Consider the following 18,100-nt stretch of genomic DNA (forward strand, 5'->3'; position numbering starts at 1 on the left):
GTCATCTGTCTCCAAAAAACGGTGCAACCTAATTCCCGCTCACCAACCCCGTATCACCCCACCTAGTATCTTGCAAACTCACCCGAGCTACCCCCTACTCCGAGCCATAAAGGCGAGAGACTATGGTCAGTTCTCGAATCGCTTGGAGCCAGCTCGCTCGCGCGCAAGAGGGGTCCCGGAGCGATTTAACGAGGCGACAATTATCGCGATTATACGAGTGGCAGCGAGCATACCGGGACGAAAGTGGCGCAGCACGAGGGTTGGACGGGGGTGAGAGAGAGAGAGGGGGGCAGGAGGAAGCGACGAGGAGTGGTTTAATGGCGCGTATCAAGCATCCGGCCGACGTGTTCAGCGGTGCTTGCAGCGTGGAATCACGACTGACTTTTAGACCTGGAAGACGACGGGGGTTGGCGCGCGAAGGGAGGGGAAGAAGGAAGATATTTCCTAAAGACGTAAATACAAACGAAGCTAAAAGCTCACCTCTCGCCGGGTGGGCCGAGACCACCCACGGTGCTAGGTGGTGGCGGTGGCGCCCTTATGGGGGTTGGCGGTGGCGTCGAGACGCCACCCAGGGACGGCTGACTCTGCTGGGGCCGCGGACTGACCGACGCGGAAGTCGTGCTGGGGCTCCTCGAACCGCCAGCGCCATCTGGGCCGGCGTCCTCCGCGTCGGGGGCGCTGCTGCTTGTGGTGCCTTTGGAAACAGAAAGTGAGGGTACTGAATGATACTAATTTTGCTGAATTCATTTTTCCATCACTTGGAATAAAATCATTTGGAGAATTATACGAGCCATTCACTGCATCCAAGCGCGGAATATTCCGCGAGACACGACTGCCGTCTATCACCGAGCGCGGAATATTCCGCGAGCTGTGACAGTCGCCTATCACCGAGCGCGGAATAATCCGCGAGCTGACTTTCTCCATTACCAGTTGCCGAATATTCTTCATATGCCACAGATCACGTTTGATGCCTTTTGTGAGCATCTCATATACAACGGTTCATTATATTCTTAACAAGTTTTACTTTTGTCGTGGAAATCCTTTTAACTGCCATTATGAGTAGGTACTGATACGCGCGCGGTGATACGGACCAGTCGTCAGTTGAACGTCTCTGATGCATGAACACGACACCTTAGGCAGAGCCACGATGCAAATGATTTCAGCAACTGGTAATGGAAAAAGTCAGCTCGCGGAATATTCCGCGCTCGGTGATAGGCAATAGGTCGTAGCTCGCGGAATATTCCGCGCTCGGTGATAGACTACTGTCGTGACTCGCGGAATTTTCCGCGCTTGGATGCAAATGGGTTAATATTGCGTGACTATTTGTAATAATAAGGATCCCGAAATGTGTGGTTAAAATAGAGTGTTCATTTAGAGTAAAGTATAGTATATTTAGTATATTTAGTAAAGTATATTTAACATTTTTCAAAAAGTAGAGTTAATCTTTGTGCAGTGAACGGCTCATATATGGTTTGTAGATATTTTCATGCACAGGGAAATTATATAGTAACTGTATCTTGCGTTATGAACGCTTATAAGTGATAATGTATCAAGAATTAATTGTTTAGGTAAATTTGTTAATTTTAAATCAACATAGTTTAACATAGATTAACACTTTGACTGCCATGTTGGTCATTGGTGACCGAAGCACTTGGTCTACTTGTGAAACTATAGTTATAAAAATTGAATAAAAATTGATAGCGCATTTTGAATATAACCGCTAATTAGAAGATACTTTGAAATAAAAAGTGCCCCGTTGAACAATTAGAAATTTTTATTAGAACATCGATTAAAAAAATGTTAGAACAAATATTGCATCTATCGGGGTCCATCTGAGGGAAACATGTGATTTCAGCGTGACAGTCAAAGGGTTAATATGGTGTCACAAATAAAGAGGCATGGTGGAGATAGACAGATGTGTACGTCTATACTTTATTTTAACATAGTTACTGTAAAAGTGAGTAATTATAGGAAGCAAATATGTGAAAATTATCACTTTGACTGCTCTGGTAGTATTGGTCTTAGTATTGGTCTATGGGGAGATTGCGTCAGGTGTTTTTATTCATACCTTCAGGATCATGTCCCGTGGGACTTGGACCTGCCGATGAAGACGTTGGTGGTGCCAGACCTGTCGTTTCCAATGCGCCACCCCCTCCGTTACCCTCCCTCTTTCTCTGTTCTTCCTTCAAACGCTCGCTTTTCCTCCACTTTGCTCTACGATTTTGAAACCACACCTGGAAAGTTCAAAATATTCCCGTTTAATACGATGCTGCTTGAATGCTCAATTAAAATTAAACTCTGTGTATACATATTTCATTACCGCGAATAATTTTAATGTCTCAGGCATGACATATTTTTTCGGCAAATTTGTGTAGCTTAATTTGCTGCGCGGTAATTAATTTTTTGTTTAACCTCGACAAATGTAAATGCAAAATCGATATTTCAGTACGTATCGCAAGATATCGAGTAATTAATTGCTTCAATGCTGTATATTTTTCTATTTAATATATTAATATGTGATCATGAATAATTTCATAAAATATAATTTATGTGCACCAATGGTAATTACATAAATAATGTAGTAGTAATAAATAACACAGTTATTGTTATTTAGATGTCCTTTAGGTGTAATAATAATAAGCAGCATTAATGATGCAATTTTTAACCCTTTGCGGTCGGCAAATTTCAATAGAGAAACTTTAGCGTTTCGCAGTTATTTTTCTGTACAGGATTTAAAGTCATTATATGGATATTAACAGGTTGAATGCCACGTCAGTTTTACAGGGATTGACGAGGATTTTACGATGAATTTTCTTTTATGCGATACATACGATGTTGAAATATTATCTACAATAGATAAGTTACAGTGTATAATCATGTTTGACATGTTAATTGTGACCGGGGGGGGGGGGGGGCCCGTATCCACTATCACTTCACTCCTTACATTACCACATAACCTTCAAATTATATACAGTTTTCTATTTATTTATTCACTTAGCACCAAATTCTATTTTCATATAATAGTATTAATGATTAGTGATTAATAGTTATAATAGTGATAATATAAAATAACAATTTAATAATAATAATAATTAACACGTTGAATGCCACGCCAGTTTTACAGGGATTGCCCGTGACGCCATGATGAATTTTCTATTATGCGATACATACAATGTCGAAATATTATCTGCAATAGATAAGTTATAATGTATAACTATGTTTGGCATATTAATTGCGACGGGGGTCACCATTGAATTAACGATGGTAATAATAAAAATTTCTAAATATTGATATTTGTTTAAATTATATATATTTCTATCGATCTGAGCTGGTCACTGGTGGCCCCCGTGGCGCTACCGCCAAGTTGAGTGCCGGTCACCGGTGACCCCCATGGCATTCAACGTGTTAAAACGTACAGAATTTGTTGAAACTAATTTGTGTTTAATACTACTTATAATACGTAAAACTACCAAATTTTTAATTTCCCTAATTTTCTGTGGTTTCCTGTATTTTTCGACTCGCGAATGTCCCCGCTTCAGAGACATCAACTGCAAAGGGTTAAATTATATAAGGGTTTTATATACAATTATTATTATGTATACTATATTTTTAAATTGCTATTATTAGGGAGAATGAAAAAATGAGTCAAAAATATAGAATAAATTTTTTTCATACGAGGCTTTGTTTTCGACAAAATCGCCTTGAAACATTGGTGTGGGGCACGAGCACATAACTACCCCCTGCCTAACAGATTTCACTACGAGCTACCACACTCCCACTCACACTTATGTTTACAAATATTTTCAATTTAATTAATTGTTTTGTTTCACTTCTTGCACCTTATTTTTCTCGTCATAGTTAGACAATATTTATCAATCTGCTATTATGTTCCCTTATAATAGCTGCCAACCCTCAAATATGTAAATTGAATTATTTCAGAAACGAAGTCTCGTATGAAAAAATTTTATTCTACAAATTCGTCTTATTTTTGTTCGTAGTATCTATTCCTCCTCACTTAAACTACTGAAAATACACAATACCCAATTTATTTTAACATTTATCATATTTTTTTCAAATTTGGTGGACACTTTGTTACCACAGACTTATAATTATAATATAAATATTTAGATATAACATAAATTCAAGAAATATAGATACACAATCCCTACACCACCTCTAACACTATAGTGTTTAGTCACGTGACAATAATCCCCAGTTTACAAAGTATTTCTGGATTTCCTCATAACAAATTTAACACGCCTGCTATCAGAATCGAATTAGACAGTAACCAAGAAAATTCTGAAATTTCTACGAAAGAAAGAGGAATGAATGAAGGAAAAGGAAAAATTTCCACGGTTAATCCACTCCTGGACAATTGGCTACAACGAGGACACGCATGGCGTAGGTGTACGACACGTCGCGAGGGAGAGAAGAAAAGAGGGAAGAAAAATAAAAAGCAAACGCGAGTATGATGAGGAACGGCGCTGAAGGCGGCACTTAAGCTGCTTTATAGGGCTACACCTGGTGTGCGGATATGGAAGGATAATTGCATGTAGGGGATGGCATTCGCGGCCGGACAGAGGGGGTGTTGGGCCTCTTGCCCGCGTGCATGTTCAACGAGCCGACAGCAACCACGGCGGCCGAGTGTTTTTTAAAAAGCTCGAGTTCCGCTAACGAGCCTAACTTGACATAATACCAACTGAAATAGACTTTATTATACCCGGCGGTCCTCCGCCGGCTCCGTGCTTTTCGCTCACCCCGTCTGCCGTTGCTTTCCAATTGCGCCCTAACGCGGGCCTCTTCCAACAGCGAGCTCTCCTTTTCAACTTTCCAGCACGATCTTCTTATGGTCGCGGCTACGTGGAAGTTTAAGAAAGTGTCACATCGTGGCGGTTTTCCCAGGTTCACGGTTCTTTTATTTTTCGTTCGAATGTTTTAGAAGATTGGGCAGTTGACAAGGGGGTGATGGAAGTATTGCTTATTCGAAGAAAATTTATTCCATCTTTGATTTTGCTTTTTTTATTTCTTTTTCCTTGGGGTCGAGGGTTTTGATAATTGTTGGAATACACTATAGGCATGCAGCGATGATGTCAGATAGGTTTGGGCCTCATGGACCTCCGCTATTATGCTGGCGTTAAGGGGTTGTTTGCCGGGTTTGGGTTTAATACTAGATTTACGAAACCCGTCAATTTGACGGATGGGTTGCCCCAATTATACGATGGTAACAGATTTAGTTAACTTATATTAAGACTGTTAATATTGTAATTTTTTTAAATTAAATTAATCGTTGAAAAAGGAATAGACACGTGGTTTCCTTTACCTGTAAATTTGACAGGTGTCCGTAGAAGTAGGTATACAGATAGCGACCGTAAACTAGTGTTAAAGGGTATTTTGTTTGCTGAAAATGTTTAACTCCAAATTTGAAGCGGTATAGAGCACAACTAGAGTTACAACTCTTACGAATACCTACATTGTTTATATTTCCAAGAGTCTACATTTCACTAATAGTAAACTTCGTATGATATATTCTTCGCTGTATAACTGTATGGGGTTAGCTCCCTGCGAATTATAATAAAATCTCTGCAATTTCAATGCGAAGAAATTACCACAATAATTAGTTTCGTTTCGTATCTTGGAAGCTCAAAATTTTGAATGGATTTTACCCTCTTCCTCTAGGCATCAGACAATTTTCTACCGTTCGAAATGTGAGTAGAATGGGATTATAATATCTTTATTTTTCAACGAAGAACAGAAAGTATGTTCACAGGAAAGGTAGTAACGCAATAAAGAAAGAATATTATATTGAAATAATAAATCAGGTCTCTCTTTTCGCACCCTCTGTCTCACTTCACCTATCGATTTAAACTCCCTAACTGTTCTGCAAGGACAACTGCTTCAGTTGAAGCATTTACGCTAAACAAGACTCTCACAAGAAAGACCAAGGATGCAATAAATATTTTTGTAAATATTTAAATTAAATTCCCTTAACGATTAAAAATATTTTTATTCTCCTATAATCAAAATTTTATTTTTCCATAAGAGAACAAGATTGCAATCGATTTAATTCTTCCATTTGAACAGGAAATCTGAGTAAAAATTGCCGTATAAATAATTTTGGAATGCTAAAGACACGAGTCGTGACATCTTACGTATAATCTCGATGTTAAAATGTTTTTTGATTATTGTGTACATGTCGGTCGGTCACCAGCCAAATTCCTTTGTTCAAACGACTCAGTCTCTGTGGAATCGTTGTACAGCACACACCGATCGAGTTATCAATTATTAACCCTTTTCACTCGAGAGGTGCCTCTAGGTCACCATTTGATAAAATTTCGAAGCTCGATATTAATTAATATATCAAATTTAAAATAATGTAACAGTGTTCGAGGTATCGAAATCGAATAGTTCTACGTGTTAATTATTATACGATTTATTAACTACTCAAAAAATATCATCAGCCTTATGGAAGAAAATTTTTCAACTCGTGCCCCTCTTTAGCCAAAAAATCGTCGGGCGCAAAGGGTTAAAACGTTGCCTTTTTATAATTAGTGTTCCTTTCTTTTTAACTTCACTGCCATCCCAAATTCTATGCAATCAAAATGTAGTTTCGTTTATTCCAGTGATATAAATCTAATGTAAAATAGGGCACATGGGGAACCAAAATAAAATAAAATTTTTTAAACAATTTCCACAGCCCGTTAAAAGAAAAACCGTGTCTCTGGGGAAAATCTTGCAGCTAAACGAACGAGTGGAAGTTTCAGAGAATCTCTGTGCTAAAGTAGCCGGAAGTCATTAACGGATTGAAATCAATAATAAAATAAAGTTGCTGGAAGTCGATTACTCTGGCGCAAACGTAATTCTTCGTCCACTTGGACTCGAAGGACAAAACGCGTTATTACAGATCGGCTGAGTCCCGTGGAATGATTATCTTTCGCTGTGGGGGTTGGGGGTGAAAGTTTCACGGCGAGAGGAAGCTTGGAAAATGGTTTAATAAAATAAATACGATGAACCCGGCGTTGCCTTCGAATTCGCGCACGAGAAACGAGGACGTCGGATCCCGGCTGACGGGGATGGATAGAATAATATTCTCGGGGTTGCGGGGGCGAGTAATAGCTGAGAACAAAGCCGCGGTTCCGTCGGGACCGGCAGTCTTTTCGTCTTTGTCTTTCCACTCGCGAAGTTTCCCGTTTCCTTTCTCCCTTACCATGCCCTCCGCATTTTTTTCCCCAATACGAATTTAATCCGAAAGACGTCGGTAATGGCGCCGACTCGTTTCCCTCCACGAGATAAACGCATTTAATCTTTCAACACTTGTTAAGGGAAAGTGTGATGGATCGATGGCGAGCAACGTGTCACGATGAGGTGGTTAATTGTTTTAACGCTGGGATATCGAATGTGGTCAATTTTAGGTGATTTTATTTTTTATTTTCTTTTCTTTTTTTTTTGGTTACGAGAATATAGTCCTAAATTTTGGGACGCGTAGATTTTTTTGAAAATATCGTGGGTGCAGCATTTTGTCGGTGCATGTGTGAGCTTTAACTTCAATTTGTGGAGGAGCGTGAGTGAATGCAAATAGCTGTGTGAAATCTTTCGATATAATATTCGAAATATCGTTGATCACGATGAAGGAGATTTATTGATTGAAATTAAATTCGAAATTTTTGTAATGCGATTTTTAGAAACGTTCAAAATTTCTTTTCTAAAAAATAGGTAATCCTTTTCTGAGTAATGGTTATTCCATCTCAGAGGAACTCATAAATTTGGGAAACAACTCCAACGTTTATTGTAAGAGGAATCGAAAAGTGAAAATCGTGTATCTGATAATTTATCAAAAATATGTTCCTGATAAAATTTTGTACCAAATACCATTTCAATTCATCACCAATGCGAGGAATAATTATGCATTTAATGTTAAATGAAAGGAAATAGTTGATGAAAATAATGTCGCGAAGTAATATTCGGGATTAATTTTTATAAAATATGTTTAAAATAATTACCGGTAGAATTTTACACAGGGGAACCATTGTCAGTAAAAATCACATAATAATACCTCGGAAAGCCAAAAATAAACTCGTTAGAACCTTTCCAAATTAAAAAGGAAAGTCAGGTTTAATGTATCACGTATCTACTTACTAAAAATTAAATAAAATAATTGCCAGCGGTCTGCCTTGCAAATCAATTGCACAATTCTGACGAGTGTGTGTAGAACTATAGACCAAAGCCTCTTACTTCTTCATTATGTTTTTATTAAAAGACCGAAAGGACCATTTTTGCTTGGAAATTTATAAGCGCATTAGCATGGTGCGTAATCCAATGGTTAAAAGGCATTGTTGTTCTTCACCCTCGTGTATTCGTACGTTCCGTCTCCCGTCATCCCTCTCTTCTTCACTTTTTAATCGCCTTCTCTTTTTTTTATCGCGTTTAATCCGAATATGCCAGCAGTGGCATTGTTTTACTCCGAGAGAAGTCAAATATGCTTAATTTTTTGTCACTTGCTTCGTAAATCTGCTTTTAATTATTCTTTTAGTTATTTGCGCCCCCGTTTTCCCCCAGAAATGAAATAACGATGCTTTGAAACCGTTAAAACGCGTAATCCTAGGGAATTACCAATTTTATTAAACGATAATACCGTGATAAACGAATGTTCGGCATAGATACTTTGGATTACATTATGTACAAAATGGTAGAAGTAGCCTGATGCCTTATTATACCAAGTAGATGCACGTGAAATATCGTTTTATTAAAGTTTGACTAAAAATAGTTCATGACGAGTGCCAAGAGAGATAGCACTTCCACTAAGCTACCCTACAATTATTCCTCGCTTGACACGAATAGGAGAAATAAAGAAAATGGACGAAGTGAGTGCCACGTGATTCAAGCAATCCGGAGGAATCAAGACGAATGAGATAGGTACTTCGAAGACATGAGAAACTAGAGCTCAGAGGTTTGGATAGAGAGGGAATATGGATCTGACAGACTATAACGCGGTAAGTCCACTTTCTCTGACAGCCGTATTTCCAATTTTGACTGAAGCTATCGTGTCTATAAAACGAATTATGTGACATAGTATAACAAAGACAGCGAATGGAGACAGGACACATGGAGACCAAATGGAATAGAGTGATATAACACTGACGTAGACATATAATGGACTCAATTATGCTAAATGTTCAACATAAAATTAAAATCCTGCTGACCTAACTTATCCTACTGCTATGTCACAAGAATAAACCACAAAAGCATTACAGGGAGATTGTTCTCATAGCTGCTGTGCTACCTCAAATGCAAACTCCTAATCCTGGTATAGTAGATGAAGCTACACAGTACTCTTTTTAAATAATGTTAGGTCCAAACTATCACTATTTTCTTTATTACCACTTGAATTTCACAATCATACTATTTTATCTAATGGAAAAATTGGAAAACAACTCTCCAAGTAGAACATCCCTCTACAATCTTCTAATAATAATTTAGAGAAAGTACTGTCTGTTTGACTAGACATATTAATGGACTAACGAGAAATTTCAACGAGTGACTAAGATCATACTTGGAATCGCTCAAATATCGATCTCTGCTTGACTACAATCACAGTTAGTATACTGCAAATGTCAGATCTTGTGTGACTATAATCACCGGTAGCAACGGACACAACGTCAAACGTTGAGTGACTATAGGCACCATTAATACCATACAGACACCAATCATTAGGCGTCGATAGTCCTCGATATTATCTGAAGGATGAAGTCCAAATCTGAACCATGGAACACAGCCTACATAAACACAGAGAGTCATACACACGAGTTGCTCATTCGCCAAACTGATTAACTGCAGAAAACGAAAGGCAGAAAATTGGAGATATAAACAAAGGCGGAATATTTGAAGATCAATCGATTGTTTTGTGACGTTGAAATATCGAAAAATTCCAGGTTAATCGCTTCAATCTACTCGGATGTTGGTAATGCGCGTTGCACGCTTGGAAATCCAAGCACGCGACTCCGCGACATCGACGGTGGCGGCCTCTGGATCGCCGCGCATGCGCGTCCGGTTGCCTGGAGCACCGGCGTGCGTGAGGCATAATTGCCGCGCACGATGCGCGACGCACGGGACAACGAGGAAACGTCAGAGCCTCGGAGCTGCCTCCGACGATTCACCGACGATGGCCCACCCCCGTGCCCACCCTACCCCGCACGAGGTTCTAATTGGAGTAGGAGAAGAGGACCGGCACTGCATAAACGCGCCTATTTGTCCATTATTTCAGATTCCCTTTGTCTTCCCTAATGAAACAATGAGTCTGCGCCGTAATTGCGTCATAGCCGTCCGGTCCCTACCTTCCTCCCATTGTGTACACCGCTGCCTAGCATGGCCTTCTCGTCTTATAATCCGGACAATGCAGCGGGATAATACCTTGCCCCTCTGCTGGACGCGCCACGCTGAAGGATTCTTTGCCAGACTCTGTGTCTCTGTCCCATCGTTGTTGACTCTTTCTTTCGTTTTCTTAGCCATTCCACGGCGTCGAGTTGTTGATAGTTTTGGATTTGTGGTGGCTGATGTTTGCAATTGGAAATGACTAAGTGAATTTTATGGACGGTTCCTGAGAGCGATGAATATTTTCGCTTTTAGGGAGTTGGGTCTGAAGACAGGGTTATTGCGTTGTTTTGAGTTTTTGAAATATATATCTGCTGGAATTTTTGGGCGGGACTAGATCATTTTCCTAGTGATTGGTAGTTGGGAAGTATGAGGTGTATATCTAAAATACTTTGCAGTTTGAGGTAGGCTGAAGTTAGGGTTGGAGCTACGATCCTTGTGTCGTGAAATATTACTTTGAGACATCCTCATAGTAATTGGGTAGTATGAGGTAGGTATGTGTATAAAATGCTTCGTAGTTTGGGGTAGGTTCAATTTAGAATTGGAACTACGATCTTTGTCTCGTGAAATATTATTTTGAAGCGCCCTCATAGTAATTGGGAAGTATGAGGTGTGTATCTAAAATGCTTCGTAGTTTGGGGTAGGCTGAAGTTAGGATTGGAGCTACGCTCTTTGTCTCTTGAAATATTATTTTGAGGCGTCCTCATGGTAGTTGGGAAGTATGAGGTAGGTTTGTATCTAAAATGCTTCATAGTTTGGGGTAGGCTGAAGTTAGAGTTAGAGCTACGATTTTTGTCCTGTGAAATATTATTTTGAGGCGTCCTCAACTCTCAAAATTAGGAAGTTATGTAAATAGGCGGAGATAGATGGTGCTAGAGACCATAGAATGCTATGGCAATTTTCTTAGCAATTCTCTTTTAATATCCTAATATTCCTATTCTAACATTCCTCTTTAATAAGATTTTTGTCAGCCCAAGAAATGCCTCACAATGGATTCCCAATACTACCAAAAAATTCAGTGGGTCTCATACCTTAAGGATTAATTTATGAATTAATATCAATAATTCATTTAGCTTTATGAGTAACCTAAGAGGGTCAAAGAAGAAAGTTATGATGAAATTAGAAAGCAATATTTTTTAATTTTCTTAATATCTTTTTATACTTTTATATTACCAATATTCGTAAATGTTGTAAATCATTTTTATTTAAATAGATCATCCTACTTTTCGTGCAAAATTTAATTTATTCAACTATTTGGGGTAAACTAAAAAACTGACAATTTTTTATCGCGTTTCGCTGCAGATTCATATCGAAACCTCATTAATCGGTATTTAATACATGCCCACGGTTTCCGTTTAATTAACGAGGCGAGATACGAAAACACGAATTTCTTGAAATTATTTCTCTTCTATCGTTATATGATATCGATTCACCGAATCCTGATTCCCTCGCGGCTGTTATTTATTAATTCTCCATCAGATTACATCCAACATTTAAATTCTATCATCTTTGCTTTTCATTACTTCGTTTAATCCTCGTTGCACGATATTTGACTTTTCCTAGAATCCTGTTCCTATTAAAAAATATCACTCCAGGGGTATAATTGCATCGGTTAGTCGCGTATCTTTTGGTCTCGTTTACCCGATGAAAATTAACCGAATGTATTTGCAAACAAATATATCCACTTTGAAAAACAAAAACTGTATGTTGACATAAAATTATTAATAATTTATTGCAAAATATATGACGCAAAGCTGATCCAATCCAATCCAATCCAATAGGCTCTGATCCCTTCATTTATGTAAAAAATTAGCTCACCACGATATTAGTCGAAAATGTCAATATAACTGAAAATTTTAATCAAAAACCTATAGAAATTGAAATGGCTATAGCAGTCCAATTGGTTCTGATCCCAACATTTATGTAAAAAAATTAGTTCACCACGATATTAATCGAATACAATTGAAAATTTTAATCAATTATGTTAAATATTGATTATTGCGTATCAATTTAAATATCCAAGATAGTTAAAACGCAATGTACAACGATAAACATTTCGTTAATAATTTTTTCTCAGAATATTAGATCACGTGTCACGGAAAATTATAAATCTACGTATATCAAATTCCAGTTCCCTTTTTTCAAAATTTAAATTTGGAAAATATAATACAATAGAACTGATCTTAATATAAATGCAGCTTTCACTGAAACTATATTTACGCCGAAAATTGGACTACCAAAGTAGTCATCATGCTTTTCCATTTACCGAAAATATGCAATTGCATTTGGTGAAATGAACATCAGCTTCTATCGTAACTATAGAAACATAATTATATACTCGCTTAATTGTTAATTATATCCAGTATATTTAGCTATTAATATTAATATTAATTTATTATTATATTTATTATCAATATTGGAAATAACAGGCAATGTAAAATATATATACATATAGAAGGAAAATATTCTCGACGTAATTCTGACAATGCCTAACACGCATAAAGGGGGACGAATTAAAAATCTGATAATAGAACTGGCCTTAATATAAATGCAGCTTTCACTGAAACTATATTTACTACCAAAGTAGTCATCATGCTTTTCCATTTACCGAAAATATGCAATTGCATTTGGTAAAATGAACATTAACTTCTATCGTAACTATAGAAACATAATTATATACTCGCTTAATTGTTAATTATATCCAGTATATTTAGCTACTAATATTAATATTAATTTATTATTATATTTATTACGAATATTGGAAATAACAGGCAATGTAAAATATATATACACGTAGAAGGAAAGTATTCTCGACGTAATTCTGACAACGCCTAACACGCATAAAGGGGGACGAATTAAAAATCTGACATCAGCGATCAGATATCCTGCAGATGTTCCAACAGGATTTCAGCAGGGAATCGCTATTACTGCCGGGATTCTCTGCAGCGCGAATTACGCTGGTGCGAGTAAATATGGGCAGGAGGACGTAGCCAAGAGTACAAAGTAATCCCGGAGATTACCGGCTTACTCTGTCAGAAGATTACGTCAGGTCGAGGGTGTCAGCACCTCCCACGGGAGATGGGTGTACCCCGAAACTACCCTACATCTTGCGCTCTTGCTCTTACGCCGGTGATCCACACCGTCGCGCATCGAATCAATCGATCATTGTGCCTCTCACTTGACCGTGCGCTTTTGCGAGGATCTTCGATAGGGAATGTGCGAAACACATCGAGGTTTACCGTGAACAGATTTGTGGTAGCTTCTGGATCTCGCCTTTGTACATTTTTCCACGATTATCTGGCTTTTCGTGCAACGTTTGCAAAGCATTTTGTGATTTGAGGTTACGTTGTTTTGCATTCTTCTTCGCGTTTGTGAATATTTGCATGAAAATTGAAATACTTCGCGATGTTTGTAGAATTTTTATAATTTAAACATTTAACTCCTTTCGACTAAAGAAGAGTAGGGGTTCAAAGATTTTCTGCTATACAAATGACGATATTTTTTGGAGTAGTAAATAAGAAATCGTATAATAATTAACACGTAGAATTATATCGATCTTCAAAATTTTATTAAATGGTGACTGAAGGGGGCCCCTCGAGTGCAAAGAGTTAATTCTTGTTTGCAGATTTTTCGATGATGATTGGAACTTTTTGTAGTCTATGCGCAGTGTTTTGAAGGGTGAGGTTTGGTTCTTCTTTGTAAATGTCTGTACAATAGTTTAAGTTTTCTATAATATTCCTGTAGTCTTGTAACTTGAAATTTTATTTTTATTCTAGTAATATTTTTGGAATCTTTCTTGAATTTTTCTGTTTCTCGATATTTGTGTAGTAAATAAATTTTGTTTTATATACTTACAGTAATTTTCCAATTTTGTAATTTGTGATTTAATTCTTCTAGTTAGCAAATTTTTTTTATAAGAATTCTAGTTATTTTTTTATAACAATGCGAGTTATTTTTTTATACTGGTGAAGTATTTTATGTAACTTGAAATTTTATTTTTATTCTAGCAATATTTTTGGAATCTTTGTTGAATTTTTCTGTTTCTCGATATTTGTGTACTAAATAGATTTTTTTTTTTATACTTATAGTAATTTTCCAATTTTATAATTTGTAATTTAATTCTTCTAGTTTGCAAATTTTTTTTTATAACAATTCGAGTTATTTTTTTATATTGAAGTATTTTATGTTTAATTACTTATTAATTGCTTTAAATTGCTAAATTAAATTTTGTAATTAAACCTTTTTTCGATATTTTTCCTCGCTTGAATTTTTCTCTTTAATGAATAATTGTTTTGTACTAATTATTAATTATGACATCAGTACTGTATTTTGTTTATGTAGTAAAATTTTGCAATAATAATTCTACTTTTATGTGATTTCCTATGTGATGTTTAACGTCGAATTCGATATTCTTTGTATATCTTGCAATTTGATGATTCTCATTTCACGTATCTCTGTTTTTACGAAAATAAAAATGGCGTGTTGAAAATTATCATACGAATATTAAATTTGTCATATGAAACGCAGGAAATTGAACGCATTTGTTAAAGTGCGTTCGCGTTAGCATATGATTGTATATTTTGATAAGTTAAAAGTTAATTGATTACAGCTCCTCTCATCAAGCGATATTTTCGCTTTATTTTATCTCCCTTCTCTCTGTGGCATTTATTCATTCGGTGCTGTTTAAAACTAATTTGTTAAAATAAATGCGAAGAAACTCAAAACTCGTACCACTCGAAATCATTAGTGGTTTTCGTGTATGGAGTATATATTAAACGCTTTTAATAAAACCAAATAAATGGTTTGGTTTTTCGCTCATCTTTCTACTATTTTACTAACATTTAATTCGTTCCTTACAATTAATTCTCGAAAATAATAAATTTCTCAAACTGCTTTTCATTTTTGGAAATTACTTTTAGTAGCGTAACATGCTCAAAACACACTTAAAACACGATATACAATTTAAAACAACATTATTCAAGTATAAAATTTCAAATTGAAAAATGAAGTAACTTAAGTCATATCTTTTATTTCCAGATATTAATTAATATTAATTACGACAGAACTACATACTCGATCTGATTGTTCAATTTTGTGCTATATTTTGGAAATTGTTTTATATTATTTTAATTCAAATGCAATACGAAATAAACGGTAAGTTAATTTCTTTTAACTCATCCATTTAGATCACTCCCATACTCATCAGCAAATCTCACAAGTATAATGAAACCATCCTAATTTTCTTTCTTTTAAAAAATTCAATCTTCATTCCAATCTTCTTTTTCCTAAAAGATTCACTTGACTCCAACCTTCTTCTTTTAATTAATTACTTCGTCCCACGAAAATTAAACGAAGTTATATAACCAGCCCCAAAAACCCAAATTTTTCGTTTCATGTACATTTCTTCAAGAAGTTTACTATATCTCTAACCTCTTCCTCTTATTTCACAAATGAATCCAACTTTGAAAATAACTTTTCCATTTGCTTCTAAAAAATATTGATCGGTTTATAATTTGTTTTTATTGGCAAAGGCCAATTAGCGATTTCTTTGGAAATGGTATCCTACAATAATATACATTGCATGATAAGAAACTCATGTTGGGACCATGGGCAAATCACGTAAAATGAGTGTTGCGGCCCTAGGACCACAATGTCCTAGGTCAAGTGGAGGACTGTTTTATGTCCTCATTATCAGTGTCCCTCGACTTCTATACACTCATTGTCACCTAAGCCACCACTTGGGTAAACCGTGACAGGGACCGATATATTACTCTTTAACCGTTTGAGTCCCAGAGGCTTTTGGAAGAACTCGGTCGAAAAACCCCGAACAGCGCGATAACGCTTGCTTAATCGAGTGCGAAGAAGTCCAAACGGCGCGATAACGCTTGTTTAATTTTATGTCGAAAAATCCCAATCGTAGCAATAGCGCTTGTTGGTGCTATGTGACGTATGTGCATCAGCAAAGTTGAGCGCGCCACTTCGACTGAAGAGCGCGATCGCGCTGCTTGGGACTTAAACAGTTAAGACGACAGGCACAAGGATCTAGATTGTTTAAACAACTACCACCACCACCGAAAGACGCTGAAGTTAGCACACACCTCCAATATTATACCAACCAATCAGTAGACAGACGAACCTTATAAAACCACCGACAAGGCACTCACAAGAATTTCTTCCAAAAAACTTTATCACGACCACACCATCCTCATCGAAACCCACCAACAACTCAGCGCAGGAGACTGTCAACTATAGAACTCTCTGCAGTTCAACAATAACTAGGCCTACCTCTATCAAGTTAGAGTGGATCGCATTCCAGCAACATTGCCGCAGCAGCGTAACGGGCCTTACAACCCCGCGAAACTTCCTGAGCGAGTTGCAGTGTTCGGGACGCAACAGATACTATGCAGGCATCAAGGGGTCAGTTTTGAGGTTTAAAGGGCCTGCTGTCTCTCGCTGCTCTCACCCGGAACAGTGCATATCGCTTACATATTGTCACCCATAGTGGCGTGATAAAGACACCCGTTAGCTTCTTAAAAATTCGCATAAAGTGTATACATTTCACTTTCGTTAAACTTTATACATCCAATTGCAATATGCAAATTATACATACAATTGAATACGGTTATTTCCCTAGTCTAGTACGCTAATCGTTTAGATTTCCTTCCCGAAATTCCCAACAATTATAATACACGTTGCATTGATAGATGTATTTCACTGTAAAATTATATGCTTTCAAGATGAAGCACATATTGTTATATTTTATTTTATTTTGTTCTAGTCTGTTATACAGCATCTATAACTTTATTCTTATTAATGCTTGTATAAATGAAAGGACCAGTGTATTGTTTTAGCATGGAACTAAAGATCTATAATGATATTAAGAGGACCCTAAGAATGGTGGGTGATTCGTGTGTTTATGGTTATTGAAATTTACGACAATTTGTATAAATATTGGCATTGTGACTATAGTTTGTTTGTCAGAGGAAGATCTGAGAGTCACATAATGACACCTAAATAATATAGCACTACAAATTAAAGAAAAAAATATTTATAAACGATATTATTATACCTGAATTTCCAAACAGAAAAAAATATAGTATATCTAAATAATATAGTAGTACCATAATTTATAAGAAAATAAAAAAATATATATAAATAATATTATGGTCCTCTCCCCTAATTTTCAAAAAGTCCACAATATATATAAATAATATATGGTACTCCAATTTCCAAACACAAAAAAAACATAGTATATCGAAATAATATCATAGTACCATAATTTATAAGAAAATAAAAAAATATATATATAAATAATATTATGGTTCCTCCCCCAATTTTTAAAAAGTCCACAATATATATAAATAATATATGGTACTCCAATTTCCAAACACAAAAAAAACATAGTATATCGAAATAATATCATAGTACCATAATTTATAAGAAAATAAAAAAATATATATATAAATAATATTATGGTCCCACCCCCCTAATTTTCAAAAAGTCTACAATATATATAAATAATATATGGTACCCCAATTTTCAAACAAAAAAGACACAGTATATCTATATAGCATCATAAAACTATAATTTCTTAAAAGAAAATATATATATAAATAATAGTATTGTTACTATTATTTTTATTCATAAATGGATCGTAGTCCATTTACATAAAATTTCACATATAAAAGAAAAGCAAACAAATTATATAGTATAATATAACTCCGAATGGACGTGC

General features: G+C 36.3%; 1 protein-coding gene across 1 annotated transcript in view; it reads right to left on the reverse strand.

The window, feature by feature from the left end:
• Positions 1-18,100, reverse strand: part of LOC108545215 (diencephalon/mesencephalon homeobox protein 1-B) — a 35,441-nt gene that overhangs the window by 10,499 nt on the left and 6,842 nt on the right. The window contains exons 4-6 of the mRNA XM_017896725.1: positions 9,601-9,770; positions 2,069-2,234; positions 481-694 (exon numbers count right to left, since the gene is read on the reverse strand). Of these exons, the coding sequence (XP_017752214.1) occupies positions 481-694; positions 2,069-2,234; positions 9,601-9,770 (550 nt within the window). The remainder of the gene's footprint in view (positions 1-480; positions 695-2,068; positions 2,235-9,600; positions 9,771-18,100) is intronic.

Source organism: Eufriesea mexicana, unplaced genomic scaffold, assembly GCF_001483705.2.
Source record: "Eufriesea mexicana isolate 0111107269 unplaced genomic scaffold, ASM148370v2 scaffold382, whole genome shotgun sequence".
NCBI lineage: Eukaryota > Metazoa > Arthropoda > Insecta > Hymenoptera > Apidae > Eufriesea > Eufriesea mexicana.